This window comes from Bos javanicus, chromosome 15 (assembly GCF_032452875.1).
Source record: "Bos javanicus breed banteng chromosome 15, ARS-OSU_banteng_1.0, whole genome shotgun sequence".
NCBI lineage: Eukaryota > Metazoa > Chordata > Mammalia > Artiodactyla > Bovidae > Bos > Bos javanicus.
In genome coordinates, this window is record NC_083882.1 from 66762982 (window position 1) to 66785638 (window position 22657).

Here is a 22657-nt window from a genome sequence, read left to right on the forward strand (position 1 = left end):
TGAACTCCTGGAACAAGCAAAGGGCATTTTGCTCGAGCAATAATGAATCTGCAGAGGTTTGGATTCCCAGGCCTGGGTTTGGCTTGCTGGGCTGCTGGTCATGTGCATTTGGACTACAATAAAAGGCCTGTTTCTCTCCCTCCCAGACTTCTTAGAGAATCCAACAATATATTGCTTTTTAAAAGTCTGTTATTTTTATGAGACTGTTTTTGCTTTCTCACCCCCCAGCCACGAAGTCATTTTTGACTTTTAAAAGGAACAGTTTGACTTTTTATAGAATGAACCAGGGGACTGAATATAGCAACAACTTTCTGTAAAGTTTTTAGCTAGTGGTGGACACATGTGGGTATTTACTTTGGGGGCTATGGAGTGTGTGTAATGACTCAAACTGTGTGAATTTTATAATTTGATTTCTTTTCTAATTTATACTTTACTGTAGGATTTATAATTCCCACACCTTTCATGTGAGTGGAATGGCACCTATCTCATAGCACATTCCTTATGAGAAATAGGATTTAAAATTTTTTAAATTAAAGAAACAGTACTGGGTACTTTTACTGATGTGAGAAGCGAGTTCATTTTGACCACCTTTCATTTCTTCTGTTCCTACACTGTTCTTGAGCTTCCCAGGTGCCTCAGTGGTAAAAAATCTGCCTGCCATTGAAGAAGACTTGGGTTCGATCCCTGGGTCAGGAGAATCCCCTGGAGAAGGGAATGGCAACCCACTCCAGTATTCTTGCCTGGGGAATCCCATGGACAGAGGAGCCTGGCGGCTACAGTTCATGGGGTCACAAGAGTTGGACACGACTCAGCAAGTAATTAACAACACTGTTCCTGACTCCCGCCCTTTGCGTATGCGTTTCCCTCCACTTGGAACAGCCTTCTCTCCACAGTCCCCCAACACTGAAGGCTCATCCATGGCATAGCTATCACCTGTGTATCCTCGTTCTTTGAGGAATGACATAGTTGGTGAATTACTATTACTGGAATGCATACCTAAGACCTTAACTGCCTGAACCTCACGTCGGTTTGCGCCTGGGCTGTGTGTCTCCGCTGAGGCTGACTGTCCTTTGAGAAGGCTTTTCTGACATCAGCTTGTTCCCCAATTTGAGATTAGGTGTCCTCTAGCTCCCCCATCAGAGCACTCACGGCACTGCATGCAGAGGCTCATTGACCAGCCTGCTAATCCCATCAGTTAGAGAGCGCTGTTGAATCTCCACACAACTGACTCAGGGCCTGACAGATAGCAGGATGCTCAGAAACATTTTGTTCTTTGCCAAGTTCAGTTCAGTTCAGTTCAGTCGCTCAGTCGTGTCCGACTCTTTGTGACCCCATGAACTGCAGCATGCCAGGCCTCCCTGTCCAACGCCAACTCCCGGAGTTCACTCAAACTCGCATCCATCGAGTCAGTGATGCCATCCAGCCATCTCATCCTCTGTTGTCCCCTTCTCCTCCTGCCCCCAATCCCTCCCAGCATCAGGGTCTTTTCAAACGAGTCAACTCTTCGCATGAGGCGACCCAAAGTACTGGAGTTTCAGCTTTAGCATCGTTCCTTCCAAAGAACACCCAGGACTGATCTCCTTTAGAATGGACTGGTTGGATCTCCTTGCAATCCAAGGGACTCTCAAAGTCTTCTCCAACACCACAGTTCAAAAGCATCAATTCTTCAGTGCTCAGCTTTCTTCACAGTCCAACTCTCACATCCATACATGACTACTGGAAAAACCATAGCCTTGACTAGACGGACCTTTCTTGGCAAAGTAATGTCTTTGCTTTTTAATATGCCATTTAGGTTGGTCATAACTTTCCTTCCAAGGAGTAAGCGTCTTTTAATTTCATGGCTGCAATCACCATCTGCCGTGATTTTAGAGCCCCCCAAAATAAAGTCTGACACTGTTTCCACTGTTTCCCCACCTATTTGCCATGAAGTGATGGGACCAGATGCCATGATCTTAGTTTTCTGAATCTTGAGCTTTAAGCCAACTTTTTTACTAAGAGAGAGCAGTAAAAAAAATGTTGGCCCCTTGAACTCTGTTTTGTATTATGCTCAGGTAAAGTGTAAATCCTTAAAAAATGGATAGACCTGGTTAAGAGTTTAAGAATTCTTAATGAGCTTGGTTTTTGGGGTTTTTTTTGGTGAAAATGACTGCTGTTTGAATATGAGCTCACAGCTTTTTTAAAAAGAATTATTTATTTACTTGGGTGTACCGGGTCCTGCTGCAGCACAGGATCTTCAGCTGCATCGTGCAGACTCTGAGTTTCCGCACGTGGGATCCAGTTCCCTCACCAGTGAAGCTCTGTGACTCTTTGCTGGGCCCCAGATGTTACCCATAGGACGATGGGAGTCTTCGCTCTGAGAGGGTCACAACCTGATGACACCGGGGTGTCTCTTGGTTTCCCTCTCTCGTTCTGACATGAGCTCCAAATACTGGTCCAAGTGCTATGGCCTTCTTGCATTTTGGATGCTAATGTAGCTTTTCCTTTAGGGCGATGGTGAGTAGAGGTTATTGCAGATTTATGTCCTTTCTGGTTAAAAAAAAAAAGTTGACAATTTTGTTATTCCTTCATCCACTTCCACCTAGTTTTTTTTGTTAAAATGTTATATTTTACTGATCCGTGAAGTCCAGAGCTGTGACAGTCAGGCTTTAAAAGGAAGGGGAGGGCTCAGATCAGGAAATAACCCAGCCCCCTAGGGAGCCCCCAGCCCTGTCTTGCTGCTGGTGAAAGCTGCTGCTTTGGAGAGTTCATGGCGCAGGCCCCTGAAGCGCGGCGGATTCAAGTGTTCAGTGGGATGGAGTCACCCGGCCGGCCTCTGTCAGGCGGTTTTAGGCACAGAGAGTCTTCTGGCTTCCGCCAGGGTCTGCTGAGTGTCTTGCTGAAATCTTCCCTTCATGGAAATGGGGGTGAGCTGGGGACGATCAGACTTTGTCCAGGACTCCTCTGAGCGCCCCCCCCCCCCGGGGGGGCCATGCAAGCAGGGAGCTGTTGTCAGCTTCGGGCTTCTCTCTGAGCCTCTGCCAGACGCTCGGCAGGCTGCCGGTGATCCGTGCTGCGGTTGCCTGAGCAAGCATCTGCCGGTGCAAATATAAATCATAACAGGACTTGCTCCCTGATAGAGAAGGTAGCTGAGCATCACTGACAAGCCAAGGAGTCTCAGTAGAGATTCCTGAAGATGGTGCAGGGCCAGGGCCAAAGAGCTGGTTAGTTGAATGGTACCTAATTCACGTACAGTTGTTTTCATTCTCTTTCTTTGTCTAGTCATTTGGAGCTGGCTTGAGCCTTAAAAGTATCTAAGGAGGCAGGATAATAGATGTCAGTTCAGTTCAGTTGCTCATTAGTATCTGACTCTTTGTGATCGCATGGACTACAGCACCCTAGGTCCTTGTCCATCACCAACACCTGGAGCTTGCTCAAGCTCATGTCCATCGAGTCAGTGATGCCATCCAGTCATCTCATCCTCTGTTGTCCCCTTCTCCTCCTGCCTTCAGTCTTTCCCAGCATCATGTTTTCCAGTGAGTCGGTTCTTCTCATCAGAGGGCCAAAGTATTGGAGTTTCAGCTTCAGCATCAGTCCTTTCAGTGAATATTCAGGGTTGATTTCCTTTAGCATTGACTGGTTTGATCTCCTTGCAGTCCAACAGAATCTCAAAGAGTCCTCTTCAACACCACAGTTCAAAAGCACCAATTCTTCAGCGCTCAGCTTTCTTTATGGTCCAACTCTCACATTCATACATGAATCAATAATTAAAGTTTGAGCCTTGACTCTGTTGATCAGCAGTGTCAGGCATCTTCATTTCTGGACCTCAGTTTTCTTATCTGTAAAATGGGTTTTGTGAGAAGTAAATGGGACGGTCGCTGTAAAGCATAGAGCACAGTGCTCAGCCCAAACTAAGCGTTCACTCAATGCTAGCTGTGATTACCCAGCCCAGTCTCTCCTTTTCTAGGATCATTAGTATATTCAGTGAGTATTGGTTAGGTGCCTATGATAGCCACTGTACATTCACACTCCTTGAAGAGTGGTGAATGAGGGCCTTCCCTGATGGTCCAGGGTCTAAGACTCCAAGCTCCCGATGTAGGGGGCTCAGGTTTGATCCCTGGTTAGGGAACTAGATCCCACATGCTGCAACTAAAGATCTCACATGCCGCAACGAGGACTGAAGATCTCTAGGGCCGCAGCTAAGACCCAGCACAGCCAAATAAATAATAAGCAAAATAAATATTTTTAAAAATAATAACAAGAAAAACAATAGAGAAATTCAATTAAAAAAAGGTGATGAGTTAAAGTGTCCAAGTGCGTGTGTATGTGCATCAAACAGCCCAGCACAAAGCCAGTGACGTTCCTCCTGCGCAGGAAAAGAAAGCAGAGTGAGGGCTAACATGCCTGAGGCTGGGGATCGAGGTTTCCACTGTAGAAACTGGTTAAGGAGGCTTTAGTAAAGTGGAGTGAGGCTTGCTGGCCCTTAAGAGAAAGGCATTCCAAGCAGAGGGTGCCACAGGCTGCACGGGGCCTCAGACAGGTGCTGGGAGGCCAGCATCGCTGGAGCACGAACGTTCGGCATCAGATCGGAGGGGTTCCTTGGAGCCGCCTGATGCTGTGATGGGAGCTGTAGGCGTTCCTAAAGTGTTGGGAGGGCATGGACGTTTTGAATAGGGGAGTGATGTGTCGAGTTTATAGACAGGCTCTGAGGTGAGATGTCAAAGCCCATGGGCAGCCTTTCTTCCCTGCCTGCTGAGAAGGCGATGGGAGCAAGCCTGCCTGAGCCTCTGATTTGAGCGTCTGTTGCTGGGCTTCAGCTCTGACAGTTATTGCTGTGGTGTCTGCTTACTGGTCACTTTCTATTTCCCACATCTCTTCTATGTTTACTGGAATTCTTCTCCCTCATTGATACATTTATTCAGTAGTTATGGGTTCAACAGATTTTGGGGTTGCAATCCAATACTACTGCTGTTAGTTTTGTTGCTCAAGTTGTTCTAACTTTGGCCTTTGGGAGCTCCTGCAGGTTCACTCCTGTGACCTTTTGACATGCCTCCATTGTATTTTGAATACTTATTTACTTTCTTTCCAGATTTATCTTGTCTCCCCCACCCCCTGAAATGAACCACTTCTTCAAAGAGCCCTGGTTCTCTTTATTGGATAACGGGTATTTAGAAACCAAGATCTAGGTGCTGGCTTTGCTTATGGCTATAGGGGTTGTACTACTTCTAGTCTTTCTTAGCAGATGGAGCTAGGAAATATATGTATGTACATTAACACACACATGTATCTTTCTACCTGTCTACCTTTACAAACCTTGAGTTCATAGTGATGCCTTCAGTTCCAGTCCAAAGCCTCAGGGTTTGTTTCAGTCTTCTCACTTGCTTTATTTGTAATTTCCTCCTCTGACAGTAAGAAACCTTGCTCTTGTTATCTGTAATATACTTACCTATTTGTTCAACGCTAGTACACACAAAAGGCTGTTGCAGAATTGCTGATTCATACCCCTATGAGAAACAAATATAACTAGAGTATTTGTGAACAATTCTTTTTTTCTTTAGCCTTATAGAATCCAGGCAAAATAATGTTTTCTTGCTGCTGCTAAGTCGCTTCAGTCATGTCTGACTCTGTGCGACCTCATAGACGGCAGCCCACCAGGCTCCCCCGTCCCTGGGATTCTCCAGACAAGAACACTGGAGTGGGTTGCCATTTCCTTCTCCAATGCATGAAAGTGAAAAGTGAAAGTGAAGTCGCTCTGTCGTGCCCGACTCTTAGCGACCCCATGGACTGCAGCCTACCAGGCTCCTCCGTCCGTGGGATTTTCCAGGCAAGAGTACTGGAGTGGGGTGCCATTGCCTTCTCCGAATGTTTTCTTAGGCTAGTTCTTTTCTTCCCTTAGCTCCTTCAGTCTGTTGCTTATTCATCTATAATATAGTTATGTTCAGTTGTTGCTATTTATGTTTCATTTTGATTCCTCCTCGCCCAGCACACGTATCAATTTCAATTGTTTACTTTTTGAGTACATAGAATATTATCATGGTTCTAAGAGTCAGAGCTATACAAATAGACCCAGAGAAGTGTCACCTTCTCATTCTGGCTACCTCATTCCATTTCCATTTCCCCATCCTTTCCAGCCCTTTACCACCTACCTGCTGTAGGGATCCAGTCTCTTTAGTCTCTGATTCATCCTTCCTATACTTCTTTTGCACAGATAAGCCAATACTTGAATGTTTTCTTAGATCCCCTTCTTTTGCTATACGGAGTGGATAAAGTGCTAGAGATACTATTTTGCACTTTGCTTTATTCACTTAACAGTATATCCTGGAGATCACTTCATATCAACTCATAGATATGAACTCCTTAAACTTTGATTATCAGAAAAAGAAATTTAACAACCCAAGGATTAATTTTAAAATCCCGTAAGCCTAGTGATGATAATAATATAATATGCTGATAATAAATAGCATAAGCTCTACCATTAAATGAGCAGCTACTCTATGGCATGCTCTGGGCTAAGCATTTTATATAGACTATTGCACTGAGTCCTTCCTAGAGCCCAGTGAGATTTACATACTGATGAAGAAACTAAGCTCAGTAATTTTTAGAAGCTTGCCCAGGTTATGAAGAATAGAACCACAATTTGAACTCAGGACACTCTCCTAAGTTCATGCTTTGTGAAGAGCACACTCTCACCATTCTAAAATATTTTAAGGCTAAAACAAAGCCATGTGGGTTTTTAAGTCCTAGATATATCCCAGGCCTTAAAACCCTGTTGATCATGTATCAGCTGCTGCCAAAATTGACACGTTACTGATGACAGGAACATGAAGGTAATTTACTGCTTGTTTATTCCAAAGAAATGGCCCTTCCTTCCTGAGGACCATGGGTCCTGCCTCTAGACAGGAGACAAGAGGGATGCTAGGTGGGGCCCGCTACCCAGGATGCAGTAATACATCCCATCTCACCTTGTAATCACAAGCCACAGCAGCCAGTCCTGTGAATGGGAAAGCGCATTGCCCCACAGGGCTGTTTGGCTAGCAGGACACTCCATCAAGCCTGAGTTACAGCAGTTTCTGTTAAAACTGTTTGTACAGCCGGAGTGGAAGAAGGATTTCTTTGGGCAGGAGTCTGGCTTCTGTTGTGAGAAGTGACAGCCTCTGGAAGAGGGGCAGTGCAGCGGAGTTGGTTGAGAGCATGGCTTCTGGGTTCTGAGTGCCAGGGGCCTCACACCAGCATCAGATTTTCAAGCCTTGTAACCCTGGGCAAGTCACTTCACCTCTTCAGAGCATTTCTGTGACATGATACGACCTCTCTTAGGGGCTTCCATGACCACGTTCAGTTTCTATGATTTGCTGGAAGGAATCAGAGAACTCAGCACACAGTAATACTTACGGCTATGATTTATTACAGCAAAAGGAGACAAAGCAAAGCCAACAAAGGGAACAGGTGAAGGAGTGAAGTCAGAGGACACCAAGCCCAGGCTCTCAGAGTCCCTTCCCAAGGCAGTCACATAGGAGGCACTGAATCCCTCCAGCACCAAGTTTGACATGGTATATGACATGTTTTCTCCCCAGGAAGCTCATTAGAGACTCAGTGCCCAGGGTTTTTACTGGGGTCTGCTCATGCAGGCACCCTCTGCCAACATGTATCAAAGTCCCAGACTCCCAGAAGAAAGACAGGGGTTCAGCATAAATGCACTGTTTGCATGAACAGTGAGTCACGCTCAGGAGAAAATGATGCAAACCTTCCCGAAATGCAAGTTCCCAGATGCCAGCCAAGCAAGGGCCGACTTTGCAAGCAAACCTTTCTCAGGGTGGTAGCCTCGGGACTCTTAGGTTAATTACACTTTTGTGCTCACCAGCCTATAGGGTGGTTGCTGGGTGGATTAAATGAGATGATGTAAAGCACTGGGCACACTGGCTGGTTAGTAAACACTCAGCAAGTGTAGACGATTACTTTGAGATTTCAGGGTATGAATTCCGAGTGGTTCTTTAGCACCTTAGAGCAAGCTCCAGCCATCATCCACCTACTCACCTGTTCATTCCTTCATTCGGCACATTTTGATTGTGCCTCCCTGGCTCAGGGGCTGTGTCTGGGCTCCTTGGGACTTTGGCAGCAGTGGATGAGTCACCCCCTTCCTGGAGGATGATGCATGGGGGTTTCCATTCTGGCTGGGTTTTGGAAGTGGCTGCTGGTGGTAAGAAACTCTGGGGATTTCAAGGTAGATGTGAACAGACCCTGTTGCACCCTCCAAGTTAGTGGCTTGGGTACGCAGTGCTCAGAAAACTTATCCTTCTGACATCTCTCTTGTTTATCTTGTTTGTCCTCCTGCAGCCAAGGCTAAGTCGAAATGCGGCCCAACCTTCTTCCCATGTGCCAGCGGCGTCCACTGCATCATCGGCCGCTTCCGGTGTAACGGGTTTGAGGACTGTCCAGACGGCAGCGACGAAGAGAACTGCAGTAAGTGCTGGGGGCCCTGCATCCTGGCGGCTTCTTATACCACAGCCTAGGGCCTTTTCTGTTGTTACCTGGAATCAACTCGTTACCATTCTTCCTTGTGTGTATGTGCAGAGGCCCAGCTACCATTTATCAGGGTCTCTGCTATGTGCACTGGACCTGGAGCATAGCTTGTTTTCAGTTCTGACGATTGCTCTGAGAACGTGAGCATGTGATCACCATCCACAGATAAGAATGTGAAGCACAGAGGGGTCAGTGGATACATCCGGAGTCACACAGCTTATCAGGAGCAGAGCCAATTCTAGGCCCATTCAGACCCTCATCTGATTGACTCTCCCACTCATCACCCATGTTTAGGTGCTTGCTTTCCTTCTCACTTTGAATTCTTTTTTAAAAAAAGATGTGTGTATATTAATAATATACACACTATAAGAATCTCTTCTCCTTTAGTTGTTAAGTCGTGTCTGACTCTTGTGACCCCATGGACTGTAGCCCACCAGGCTCCTCTGTCCATGGGATTCTCCAGGCAAGAATACTGGAGTGTGTTGCCATTTCCTTCTCCACTGTAAGAATATGCTTTTGCAAGTTGCTGTATGATCCAGCAGTCCCGCTCCTAGGCATATATCTGGAGAATACTCTAATTTGAAAAGATACATGCATCTCAGTGTTCATAGCAGCAGTCACAACAGGGAAGCAGTTACGTGTCCACCCAAAGATGAACGGATAAAGAAGATGTGGTATATCTACACAATGGAACATTACCCTGCAATAGAAAAGCATGAAATAATGTCATCTGTAGCAAATGTGGGTGGACTCATATTATCGTATGAGTGATATCATATGAGAGATTATCATACTAAGTGAAATCAGTCAGAAAGAGAAAGACAAATACCATGCAGGGTCAGCTATATGTGGCATCTAAGATATGACACAAATGGATTTGTTTACAAAACACTCACAGAAAACAGACATGGTTACCAAAGGGGAAAGAGGGTGGGAGAGGGATAAATTAGGAGTTTGGGATTAGCAGATACAAACTACTCTATATAAAATAGATAAATAACAAGATCTTACTGTATAGCAAAGGGAACTATATCCAATATTTTGTAATAAACCATAATGGAAAAGAATATGAAAAAGAACATATGTGTATGTATATATGTATGTATGAATCACTTTGCTGTACACCAGAAACTAATACAACATTGTAAATCAACTATGCCTCAATTTAGAAAAAGAATATGCTCTCGGAAAAATATCCAAACAGTAGAAAGCTAGCATTTTCCTTGACTTGTGACCACCCCCGATTCTTTTTACCTGCTGTCTAATATTCCATGGCATCAGGAGACAGATACACACACATACTTCCTCTTGTTCTCTCTACCCTGCCTGCCTCTTGGCAGTCTTGATGTTGGAGCTCACCTTACTACTCGTTGGTCTGCGTACATGCAGTCCCTTCCTAGTCAGCGCCTCTATGTCCAGATTCACACTCAGCAGCTTCAGTGAGTGTCAAGTGTACCTTCCCCGCCTTTCAGACAGCAGTTTGCTTTGTTCCTGCTGCTGGTTCCTCTGGTCACAGCTCAATTTATTCTCTTACCTTTCCCCTGAAATATTTAGGTAGTAGTTGGCTGTGGACGGGTCCACATGTTTACTTTCTGCACTTAAATATTTTAATAACCTTTTTTTGCTTCCAATTATTGCAAAAGTTGCAGAATATACTGGGTTCCCTCACCCTCCTGCTCTCCACCCAGGCACTCCTTCCCAATACAGTCTCATTCTGTCAGCAAAAAAAAGTTGCAAAATATAGAAAAGTATAAAGAAGAAAGCAAAACTGCCTAGGAAAAAGCCCTGTTAATATGTGGGCTATTTTGTGATAGTCGTCCCCCACTCCATCTATGTTTCTATCTATCTTCTCTAATATGCTTAATTGAGATGTCCTCTTTATTGTGACCATTTTCTCATGTTATTAATTTTTTTAAAAACAAAAGTTTTAATGACTTTAGTGATTGTTTTGATAAACTGATTTTCTCTTACCCTGTTGCTTCTATTTTAAGTCTTCAAAGAGGAGAGTGACTGTCTCCTGTGTTCTTTATGTCTTTCTGGGGAACAATCATTGCTGTACCCTCCCAAGAGGGCCACAGAGTTTATAACTCTCCCATGTGCCTTCTGTGGCCTTATTTCATCTTCTGAGTCTCAAATGGCAGAGCTGCAGCAGAGCTGCTAGATTGTCGAATGGTAGTGAAGTGGCTGAAACCCACCTTAGCCGAGGGTGCGTGTCATTAACAGGGTCAGGGGCCTGGCTGAGCAGAATGACTTTGGAGCTGGGGTCTGGCCTCAGATTTGTGTTCTGCCCTGGGGAAGCATGAGTCAGGCATCTTACATAATCTGCTTGCACAGTGGCTTTTCTCTAAAATGGGGATACTGACAGCCTTTTTCCAGGTTTGTTGTGAGGATTAGATGAGATGATATCTGAAAAGTGCTGAGTGTGGTGGGTAGCCAGAGTAATTGACTTTAAAAATGCAAAGTGGCTTAAAGCAAAACTGAGTGATTAAGGGGAAGAGCATGTCTATTAGGATTTTGCCTTTGGTTTTGAATGGCTAAAGGCATAGTTCTTTTATACACACATACCTCCGAGATACAGTGGGCTTGATTCCAGACCACAGCAATAAAGCAAATGTTGTAATAAAGTGAGTCACACGAATTTTTTGGTTTCCCAGTGCATATAAAAGTTATGACTACTCTATGCGTAGCCTCTGAAGTGTGCATTTGCATTCTGTCTGGGAAGAAAAAGCAATATACCTACCTTAATTTAAAAACACAGAACAAAAAAATTTTAATAGTAACATCAAAGATCACCGATCACTGATCACCAATAACAAATATAATAAAAGAAAAGTTTAAGTTACCAAAATGTGACACAGAAACGCGGAGTGAGCAAATGCTGTTGCAAAGATGGTGGCCACAGACGTGCTCAGTGCAGGGTTACCACACATCTTCAGTTTGTTTAAAAAAAAAATGCAGTATCTTCAAAGTGTAATAAAGTGAAGCTCAATAAAGCAAGTCGTGCCCATGTTTTACTGCGTCCTTTTGTGAGTATCTGCCTGGTCTCAATTTCCTAGCATCCACAGGAATCTTATCATCTAAGGAGGTTGGGGGGGGGGTTCTTTTTATATCCTGTTGTGTATACATACATTCTGGAGAGTAATCCAATGGCAATTAAAGCAGGTGTGGTGCATTATGGTATGTACATTCTAAATGGTTGCGCCATCCTGTGTACTCTCTGCAGTAATTAAAGACCTGTATCATTTAAATGTTTGGATATTGGTCTTCAATAGTCTAAATGAGTAAATTATGTCCATCATCTGTCATTTGAGAAGAGTGGTTCTAGTTCACTACTGGAAAACTGGTACATGAAAGAGTCAAGCCTTTATCCTCCCTTTTCGTACATGGATTGTGTTTCTGAGTAATTAAATAGCTGACTTAGGAAAGTTCTTTTTTTAATTGAAGAATATCAGCTAATAGAAGAATGAGAGAATTAGAGTATGTCTGTTTTATAACTCTTAATGAAGAAATGGATCTTCAGTGGCTACTAAAACCATTAGATGAAAAATTGATAGGGAGCTTCATAATGGATTGGATCCGGCAGAAAAGTTCTGAAACCAGCTGTCAATCTTCTCACAGATGGCTTTGAATCAACCATAGAGTGATAAGGAGCGTAGAAACCTTATCACTCTCTGGATCTCTTTATATTATAGTTGTATAGATAGTCCATCAGCATACTTAAACCCAAAAGACAGTGTTATAATTCTTGCTTTAACTTTTCCAGCATATTTTAAAGAACTCCAGAGGAGAGGACTCGTCTATTATAAATATTTATCCAGATATTTACCATTTTGACTGCTCTTCCTTGATTCGTGTTGTTCCAAGTTTTTTTCTCATATCATTTTCCTTCTGTCTGAAGAACTTCCTTTAGCAATTCTTTTAAGGCAGTATTGCTGGCAACAAATGCTCTTAGTTTTCCTTCATCTGTGAATGTCTTTATTTTACCTGCTTTCCTGAAGGATATTTTTTACTGCATAGAGAATTCTGGGGTGACAGTTCCTTCCTCTACAGCCCTTTTAAAATGTTGTGCCACTTCCTCTGGCTTCTCTCATTTCCCGTGAGAAAGTTGCAGTTATTTTAAATTGTTTTCCTCTAGAGAACAGACTGTTTCCCTCTAGCTGCTTTGAAGATTTTTTTGGTCTTTAGTTTTCAGCAGTTAGATGATGGTATATCTGGGTATGTGAATTTCTTTGAGTTTATCCTGTTAGGGGTCTCTCTGAATCTGTAGGATCTTGTCTATTGCCATACTTAGTACATTTTAAGCTATTCTTTCTCTCTCTTTAATTGAATTGTAGTTGATTTGTAGCCCTCTTTCTTTTTTTTTTTTTAATGGGATTCTGCTAACAATTTTAGGTCCCTGAAGCTCTGTTCATTTTTTAATAAATCGTTTTTCTTTTCATTGTCCAGATTGGATAGATTCTACTACTCTACTCTTCAGCTAAAGTTTGTCAGCTTTCCTTTTTTCTCTGTCATCCCCAGTCTGCTTTAAAGCCCCTACAACAGGGTACTTTTTTAATTTCGGTTACTGTATTTTTTTGTCTTTTTTAATTGAAATGTAGTTTATTTACAATGTTATGTTAATACCTGCTGTATAGCAAAGTGATTCAGTTATACATATATATTAGTACATTCTTTTTTACAATAAATGTTTCCATCATGGTTTATCATAGGATACTGAATATAGTTCCCTGTACTATACAAATAGGATGTTGTTGTTTATCCATACGCCACATAATAGCTTACATCTGCTAATCCCAACCTCCCACTCCATCCTTCCCCCAACCCTCCCGTTGTTCTCTAGGCCTGTGAGCCTGTTTTTGTTTCATAGATAGGTTCATTTGTGGCCTATTTGAAATTCCACATGTAAGAGATACCTTGTGGTATCTTTCTGATTTACTTCACTTAGTATGATAATTTCCGGGTCCGTCCATGTTGCTGCAGATGGCATTATTCTATCCTTTTTATGGCTGAACGATACTCCATTGTATGCGTGCACCACATCTCCTCCACCCATTCCTCTGTTGGTGGACATTTAGGTGGTTTCCATGTCCTGGCTGTTGCAAATCGTGCTGCTGTGAACATAGGGTGCATGTATATTTTTGATTTATACTGGATATGTGCCCAGGAGTGGGACTGATGGATTGTATGGTAATTCTGGGCTTCCCTGGTGGCTCCGTGGTACAGAATCTGTTTGCAGGGTGGGAGACCCAGGTTCAATTCCTAGGTCAGGAAGATCCCCTGGAGGAGAGCCTGGCAACCCACTCCCAATTCTTGCCTGGAGAATTCCATGGATAGAGGAGCCTAGAGGGCTACAGTCTGTGGGGTCAGAAGGAGTTGGACATGACTGAAAGACAGCACACACGTGGTAATTCTATTTTTAGTTTTATGAGGAACCTCCATAGTGATGGTTGTTCAGTCGCTAAGTCGCTAAGCACACCAGGCTCCTCAGTCCTCCACTATCTCCCAGAGTTTGCTCAAATTCATGTCTACTGAGTCAGTGATGCCAGCTAACCATCTCATCCTCTGCCACCCTCTTCTCGTTTGGCCTTCAGTCTTTCCCAGCATCAGAGTCTTTTCCAATGAGTCACTCTTTGCATCTGGTGGCCAATGTATTGGAGCTTCATCATCAGTCCTTCCAATGAATATTCAGGGTTGATTTCCTTTAGGATTGACTGGTTTCATCTCCTTGCAGTCCAAGGGATTCTTAAGAGCCTTCTCCAGCACCACAGTTTGAAATAGTGGCGGTACCAACTTACATTTCATCATTGGTTACTGTATTTTTTTAGTTCTACAATTTTCTTTTGGTTCTTCTTTATATCTTGTGTTTCTTTGCTGAGACTTTTTATTTTCCATTTGTTTTGTGAGTGTTCATGATTACTTGTTAGAATATTTGTATAATAGCTGCTTTAAAGTCTGTGTCACAAATTTCTAACATCTGCCTTATTTTGGTGTTATGTCTTTTGATTATCTTTTCTCATGAGGGTTGAGATTTTCCTGTCTTTTCATATGCCAAGTAAAAAACTGGATTATATTCTGGCTATTTTGGTCATTATGTATGACACTTTGGGTTTTGTTTAGACCCCATGGAGAAGGCTTATGTTTTTGTTTTAGTGGACAAATGACCCTGTTGGTCAGGCCTCAAGTTCCTGGCAGCCCTCTATGGGCTGTGGTTGCAGTTGTTCTCAGACAGTTTTTGCAGTGGCTGCTTGGACCTGTCCTGTGTCTTCACCTTCCAGTGCTCAGTCTGGGAGCTGGGCAGTGGTGTGAAAGCTGGGCAGTGGCCTGTTATCACAGTCTGGTGTGCTAATTAGGACAAGATCCATGCATGTCCAGCTTGGGAATCCACTTCGGAATTCAAAAACGTTATGGAGTCGCTTTCCTAGGTTCTTCACTCTCTGTGATCTCTCTGATATTTATCCATTTCTTGGGAGTCTGAGAGGAGTAAAAGAAAGTAGACTTGGCACCCTTTCAGTCCTAGTTCAAATCTTGGTCTTCTTCCCCCAAATTGGTCTGCTCCAGTTTACTTTTCAGAATCTAAAAGTCGCCGCTGCAAGTGTTCTGTCCAGGTTTCCTTCAGCTGCATTCAGTGGCACAGCCAGGGTGCCATGTGGTTGCTCTGCCTGATTTGGATGTGGGAACGCCCAGAAGACAGTCTTAGCGTTCAAGAAAAGAGACCACCAGACACTGGCCTTCTGAGATGACCCTAGAGGCACACCCAGCACCACTCTATGGTGTTTCTGTCCCCATGCATCCTACCTGAATCTGATTGAGGCTCTAATTGGCTCAGTCAGTTCAGGCTGCTATAATAGAATGCCATACACTGAGTGGCATACATGATAGAAGCTTATTTCTCATGGATCTGGAAGTCCAGGATCCGAGTACCAGCATGGCTGGGTTGGTGGCGTGGCCCCTCTTTCTGGCTGTAACCTCACATGGCTTTCTGTGCACTCCGAGAGAGAAATTTCCTCCTCATCTTGTAAGGGTGCTTATCCCATCATGAGAACATCACCCTCTGACCTCATCTAGCCCTCAGCACCTCCCAAAGAGGAGCACCTCCACCTCCTAATTCCATCTATTTAGGGGTTAGGGTTTCCACATATGAATTTAGGGGGAACATGAACTTGCAATTCTTTCTCTTTATTTTTTTAAATTTTTTTCTTTTTGGTCATGTGTACAGCATGCGAGGTGCTAGTTCCCTGACCAGGGATTGAACTTGTGCCCCTGCATTGGAAGCAAGAGTCTTAACCACTGACCACCAGGGAAGTCCCCAAACATGCAGTTCTTAATACTAACCACTAATTTACAAAAATTCAGGGACAGAGGAACATACACATTAGTGGCCCCATGGGTAGACGAATCGCCAGATTCGGAATGTGGGACATTCTCCATCACTCAATTACATCCACAAATAAATTCTAAGAAAAAAATAATACAGGAAGGGGGAACCTACAGATTCAAAGCGACGAAGAGACAAACCAACCAAATGTAACATATGGATCTTGTTTCAACTCTGATTCAAACAAACCACTGTTTTAAAAAACTTGAGATAGTTGGGAAATCCCGAATTGTGGTTGTGTATCTAGTGATATTAAGGAGTTATTGTTAACTTTTTTAGTTTGAGGGTGACATTCTTACTTTTTAAAATAGTCTTTATCTTTGATAACTATATCCCAGAGCATATGAAAGTAAAATTACATGGTGTCTGGGATATGTTTCAAGTCTTTCCTCTGGGAGGGGGTGGGGGAGGTAATGATGGGCGAGCTGGGACTGAAACAGAATTGTCAGCATATTGGTACATTTTTCTTTCATTTTAATTATGGGTTTATTGCTTAGACACTGGAAAATAAATTTTCTTCTTTCTTTTTTTTAAATTGAAGTATAGTTGATTTACATTGTTTTGTTAATTACTGCTGTATAGCAGAAGTGATTCATTCTACATAGATATACTTTTTTTAAATATTCTTTTTCCTTATGGTTTATTATATAATATTGAATATAGGTCTCTCTGCTATACAGTAAGACCTTTGTGCTTATTCATTCCATACATGAGAGTCCCCATCTGCTAACCCCAATCTCCTGCTCCGTCTCTCCCCCAGCTTCCCGCCCTCCGCCCTGACTCCAGCGACCATCAGTCTGCTTTCTTTGTCCCTGATTGTGTTTCTGTTTCTTAGGTTCATCCGTGTCATATCCTAGATTCCGCCTGTAAGAGGCATCAGATGACATTTACCTGTCTCCTTTTGGCCTTCTCTCCGTCTGTATGATGATCTCTAGTTGCATCCATGTTGCTGCAGATGGCATTGTTCTGTCCTTTTTATGGCTGAGTAGTATTCCACCGTGTATGTGCACCGCATCTTCTCTGCCCATTCCTCTGTCAGTGGGCACGTACGTGGTCTCTGTGTCTTGACTGTCGTGAATACTGCCGCTGTGAACATAGGGCGCATGTAGCTTTTTGGATTGTAGTTTTGTCTGGATGTCTGCCTAGGAGTGAGATTGCTGAATCATACTGTCATTTTATTTTTAGTTTTCTGAGCAATTTGCTCAGTTTTCTGCAGTGATTGTACCAACTTACATTCCCGCCAACAATGTAGGAGGGTTCCCTTTTCTCCACACCCTCTCCAGCATTTGTTATTTGTAGACTTTTTAGTGATGTCCATTCTGACTGGTGCGAGGTGGTACCTCATTGTAGTTTTGATTTGCATTTATCTGATCGTTAGTAATGTTGAGTATCTTTTCAGTGCCTATTGGCCACCCATTTGTCTTCTTTGGAGAAATGTTGATATATAGGCCTTCTGCCCATTTTTGGATCATACTGGTAATTATTAAAGCTGGGTGGTGGAAATACAGGGGTTCCCTGTACACTCTCTGTTTTCATATGTAACTGGAATTTTCCAAAAATGGTAAAAAGAAATAAAGGATAAAGGAGTGGTTTTGTTGGGTGGTGTCTCAACTTCAGCAAATAATTGGACAGTCATATTTTTAAAGAATTTTATTACTCTGATGTGTTTTTCCACCATTTGCGTTCATTTGGCAGAAGTGAGGATAAGCAAGGACCAGTATCCCTTCCAGAGGATCACAGTGCTGAGATTTTGCCCTTTCACGGCCTTCCGTCCTCCTTTTTACTGTGTTTGGCCTCTTCCTCCTGCCTCGTTCTCAGACATCCTTGGCAGGAGGTGAAGCCCTGGACCGGCTGGCAGCACAGCTCTCCCCAGTCCCTTTTTGGTGAGCTCGAGGACTCCTGCCAGGAACTGAGATGGCAGACCAGTCTGGATGACCACAGTGGAAAATTCACTCAAGCAGAATCTTCTGCTGCTGCGTTCAGCATAGTTGTGCTCAGAAAACCCGCTGTGCTTCTGCCACTGCTGATCATTCCTGACGGTCCCCCTAAACAGCTGAATCACCAGCCAGTATATCTGTGTTTTGTATTCATGGAGCCCCTCAGTGCTTGTGTATTTCTGTAGCTTTATTCATGTCAACCTGGATGAGATTCCACAGTTCCTCTTCACCCCTTAGCAGATCCATGGGTGAAGCCTCAAGAAGCTGTGCCTGCATCAGTCAAAGGGGCTGGGTGAGCAGAGAAGAAGGGTACTTCCACTGCGCGCTCCGAAGCTCCATCAGCATGGTCCCCTTAAAGGCTCCTGTATGACCTGCTTCCTTAGGGAGCTGTTGCTGGTCTGCCGAGGCTGGGCTTGTCTTTCCCTTGCCTGTTGGCACACCATCTTGGGCCTTCTTCAAACAAATGCCACCGAATCAGACGCCTGCCCTGAATACCTTGTAAAGATCACTTCTCCCCTCCCCAGCCTCCCGCTCTGTCTCCTTCCCCTGCTTCACTTTTCTCCTCTGCACTTACCACCACTTTTCATTTATTTTCTGCCATTGCTACTACACCATAATGGCCATTGGTTGGTTGGCGGTTCACAGCTGTACTCCTAATGCCAACTGTATGGTCTGGTTCAGTCTCCACACGTGGTAAACGCATGTGGAATAAATTACACTTCCCGCTTTATCTTAGGTACCCACTGACCTGCCTGTCTCCCCAGTAGAGTGTAAGCTCTTTAAGAACAGACTGGGTTTTCTTTCATCCCCAGGGCCTATTAGAGGGCTTAATTTACAGGAAATAGTGAGTAAATGTCTGTGGAATGAATGGATCAGGCAGCTAATCAAACAGGGTTAAAGAAAAAGACAGGCAGTCAGGATATATTCTTGACATGGGCACATCTTGGTCCTCTTCTGTGGTTGCAGATATACACCCAGAGACCACATTTAGGTTGCACATTGTGGATTCACCCCAGTTGCTATCTTCTTTCAGATTCATTCTCTTTCCGAGATTTCTATGCCAGACACCATGCACGATGCTGCGAGGGATGTAGAAGTGGCTTTGTTGAGATGATGCACAAGCCAGGGAGACCAAAATCGTCTTACCCAAGTAATTACATTATGGGTGGACAGCTGGGAGTACTGTGAGAATCGCTGATCAGAGGAGAGGTTACTTCCCTCTAGGCTTACCAGAGCGGGTTGTTGAAAGAGGTGGATCCAGGAGGATGGGTACCATTTAAAAGTTGTCAATATAGTTCCATGAAGTCTTTTAGGCTGAAGGCCCAGGCAGAGGCAGAGAGGTGTGCAGACCATGCAGGGCATAAGATGCCACTTGGCTGACAATGACTGAGCACCTAAGTATATGGCACACTGTGATATGCTCTACGTGTTTGGTCTCATTTTAGGTTGGCAATACTATGACTCTCTTTTGGTAGATAAAAAAATGAGACCCGGAAAGATTAAATAACTTATCTAAAGTCACACAGTAAGTGGCAAAATTGTGACATCAACCCAGGTGGTTATAAATCCAGGGTCTGAACTCTTAACCACTATACTATAATGTGTATCCCCAGTGATAATTACTTTTATAAGCATTTATTGAGCATCTGCTATGGGTCACATGCGATTCTCAGTTATTTGGGTGTATTATCTCACTTGATATTCACAAAATCTTAAGACACAGGCACTATTCCTGTTTCTACTGTGCACGCATGCTAAGCCCCTTCAGTCGTGTCTGACCCTTTACGACCCCATGGATTGTAGCCCACCAGGCTCCTCTGTCCATGGAGAGTCTCCAGGCAAGAATACTGGAGTGGGTTGCTATTCCCTTCTCCAGGGGATCTTCCAGACTCTGGGATCAAACTCACATCTTTTAACATCTTCTGCATTGGCAGGCAGGCTCTTTACCCACTGAGCCACCTGGTAAGTCCACATGATGAAATTGAGGCTGAAAGAAGTTAAAGAATTTAACTAAAGGTAATGTCATGTAGCTCGTGAGTGGTAGAGCTGAAATTTGAACCCAGGTGGATTTCATTCCCTCACTATTAATCATTACAGAAAAATGTATGCTCGGAAGGGTAGGCTGCGGCAGGTCATGAAAAGTTAACAGTCTGGTTAATAAGTTCTAGGGATGTGATGTACAACATGATAAATATAATAACACTGTGGTATGTTATATATAAAGCTGTGAAGGGAGTAAATCCTGAAAGTTCTCATCACAAGAAAAAAACTTTTTTATTTCTTTAATTTTGTATTTATTTGAGATGATAGATGTTCACTAACCTTAGTGAGATCATCATTTCATGATGTATGTAAATCAAATCATTATGCTGTGTGATTAAACTTACACAGTGCTGTACATCAGTCATATCTCAATAAAACTATAAGGAAAAAAAGTTAACAATCTAAGATTGTATTTTATTCCCGGTGAGGAGCAGTGGATTCTGAGCTGAGTGCAGAGTGAGGAGAGGGAGAAGGCCGAGCATGACTGGAGCCTGGTCCCTTTTTTAAAAAATTTATTTTTAATCAGAGGACAATTGCTTTACAATGTTGTGTTGATTTCTGCCATACGTCAGCGTGAGTCAGCCACAGGTACACATATGTCCCCTCCTTCTTGAACTTTCCTGCCACCTCCCACCCCATCCCACCCTTGGTGGTCGCTTTAAGACAAGTGGACCCAAGGAGCAAGGGAGCGGGTGGGGAGAGAGGTAAGGATGTCAGTGTTAGCCATGCAGAATTTGAGGTGAAGGGGACAGTCAGGCAGAGGTGTCCACGAAGTGTCAGGAGAAAGAGGACTGTCCCTGGAGGGAAGATCTGGGGAGCCATCCGTGGTGACCGAACCGGTGAAATTGAAATTGGAGGGAGGCAGGCTGGGGGTGGGACAGGAGGTAGCCAGCTCAGGAAGCCTCTGCAAGGAGGAGGAGGTAAACAGCGATTAGCAATGACTTAGGCTCTGCCGCTGCCACCGTGCTGCCTCTAGAGGGCTTCTGAAAATTCACGTCCTCCAGGTCCTTGTGTGCTCAGTCGCTTGAGTTGCGTCCAGCTCTTTGTGACCCTATGAACTATAGTCCACCAGACTCCTCTGACCATGGGATTCTCCAGGCAAGAATACTGGAGGGGGTTGCCATTTCCTCCTCCAGGGGATTTCCCCACCCAGGGATCGAACCCGTGTCTCCTGCATCTCCTTTATTGCGGTTCGATTCCACGTCCTTAGAGGCTGGGGAAAAGGCAGATGGGATTGAGGAACCTTTGCCTCCTCCTGCTTGACCAGAGTGGCAGCCTTTCCCTTCCTGCAGACTCCTTCTCCTTGCCCTCGGAATGCCGCGGCACGTGGCCCTGCTGTGTCTCGGGGGGCCGAGGGGCTGCTCTGAAAGGCAGCACGAACTTGCCTCTGGCTGCAGACAAGCCGCCTCTTCTTTGAAGGTCAGGGCTGCCAGCATCTTGCAGGCCACAAAGGAAGCAGTGCTTGTTAATGGGTCGGATTATTGGCAGAGAGGCTTAGGGCCGGACATCCTCCGTCCTGGAACAGAGGAAGTCTCGGGGCAGCTCCGTTTCCCCCAGTTGCCTGGTTCCCAGGGATACGGGGGCTGGGAAGACAAGATCCCCGCGGAGACGGGGAGATTGGGATGCTTGGCAAGGAAGTGAGTGATCACCACCACCTCCCTGGACTGCGGAGCAGATGGGGGGTGTGGGGGCTGAGGGCGAGGAGGTTCTCATTGATGTGTTTTGCCAAGAACGCTTTGAGGTGGGAGAGGGGTTGACTTCACAGACTTTAAATGGATTAAAGGCGGTATTTCCTACATCCTGCTGGAGATAGATGGCTTCATTTCCTGTCTTGTAGCCGCTCAGTTGCTTTTGGATGACTTGCAGTGAGCCCTGGGTCTTTTCCTTCAGATGTGGTTGAAGTAATTGCCGCCAGTTTAATTAACCACTGAGTTTAACCTTAACTCAGCCCTCCCTCCCTCTGGCGGGGAGAGACAACTTCTCTTTCCTGAGTCTTGTGGGCTGGGAAACATATTCTTAGATCCCTGTGTTTGTTGTGGTAAGAAGAGCTGGGGACCTTTGGAGTCACCGTTGAGTTTTTGAAGTTAACTCTGTAGACAGTTTTCTCCATCCCCACTGAAATAAACGCTGGAAAGAGCAGGATTCCTCTTGCTAGTTAAGCGAGTAGAATAATACATTTTCTCAGTGACTGGGAAACCGTAACAAGGACAAAGGAAACATACATGTGGAGCACATAAAATTTGGCCAGAAGACACAGACGTAACATCCCAAAGTAGGAAGCGTTTCCTGGTTAGTTTATGGGCTGTCCAGCAGTTATGTTTCAGAGTTCTGGGTGAGTGGCCCGTGGCCTCGCAGGAACCCCTGAGCCTTGACCACTGTCTACCCCCCTGCCCAGAGCCTATACAGTTAGTCCACCGTACACACACCCTGAAATTTGCCTTAAGCCTGGTAAATGCTGCAGAGGCCCTGGGAGAAATAGAGTGAAACCTGAGTTGTCTGGGGTCTTTGCAGAGATTTTAGTCTGGGTAAATCTGAGTCTTTGACGGGGTTCGCTCTCAGATGTGTGTAGCTTGACTTCATCAGTGTCTCTCTGGTGACAGCACAGGACCTTTCTTGGGAGCTCTATTGTTTAGACTGGGCTCCCCAGGTGGCGCTAGTGGTAAAGAACATGCCTGCCGGTTCAGGAGACATAAGAGACATGGGTTCAATCCCTGGGTGGGAAAGATCCCCTAGAGGAGGGCACAGCAACCCACTCCAGTATTCTTGCCTGGAGGATCCCATGGGCAGAGGAGCCTAGCAGGCTACAGTC

At 44.5% G+C, this 22657-nt stretch overlaps 1 protein-coding gene across 4 annotated transcripts in view; it reads left to right on the forward strand.

Moving 5' to 3' along the window:
- Window positions 1-22657, forward strand: part of LDLRAD3 (low density lipoprotein receptor class A domain containing 3) — a 273212-nt gene that overhangs the window by 121235 nt on the left and 129320 nt on the right. For all 4 annotated transcript variants that reach the window (XM_061381148.1, XM_061381149.1, XM_061381147.1 and 1 more), the window contains exon 3: window positions 8308-8433. In XM_061381148.1, coding sequence (XP_061237132.1) covers window positions 8308-8433 — 126 coding nt within the window. The remainder of the gene's footprint in view (window positions 1-8307; window positions 8434-22657) is intronic.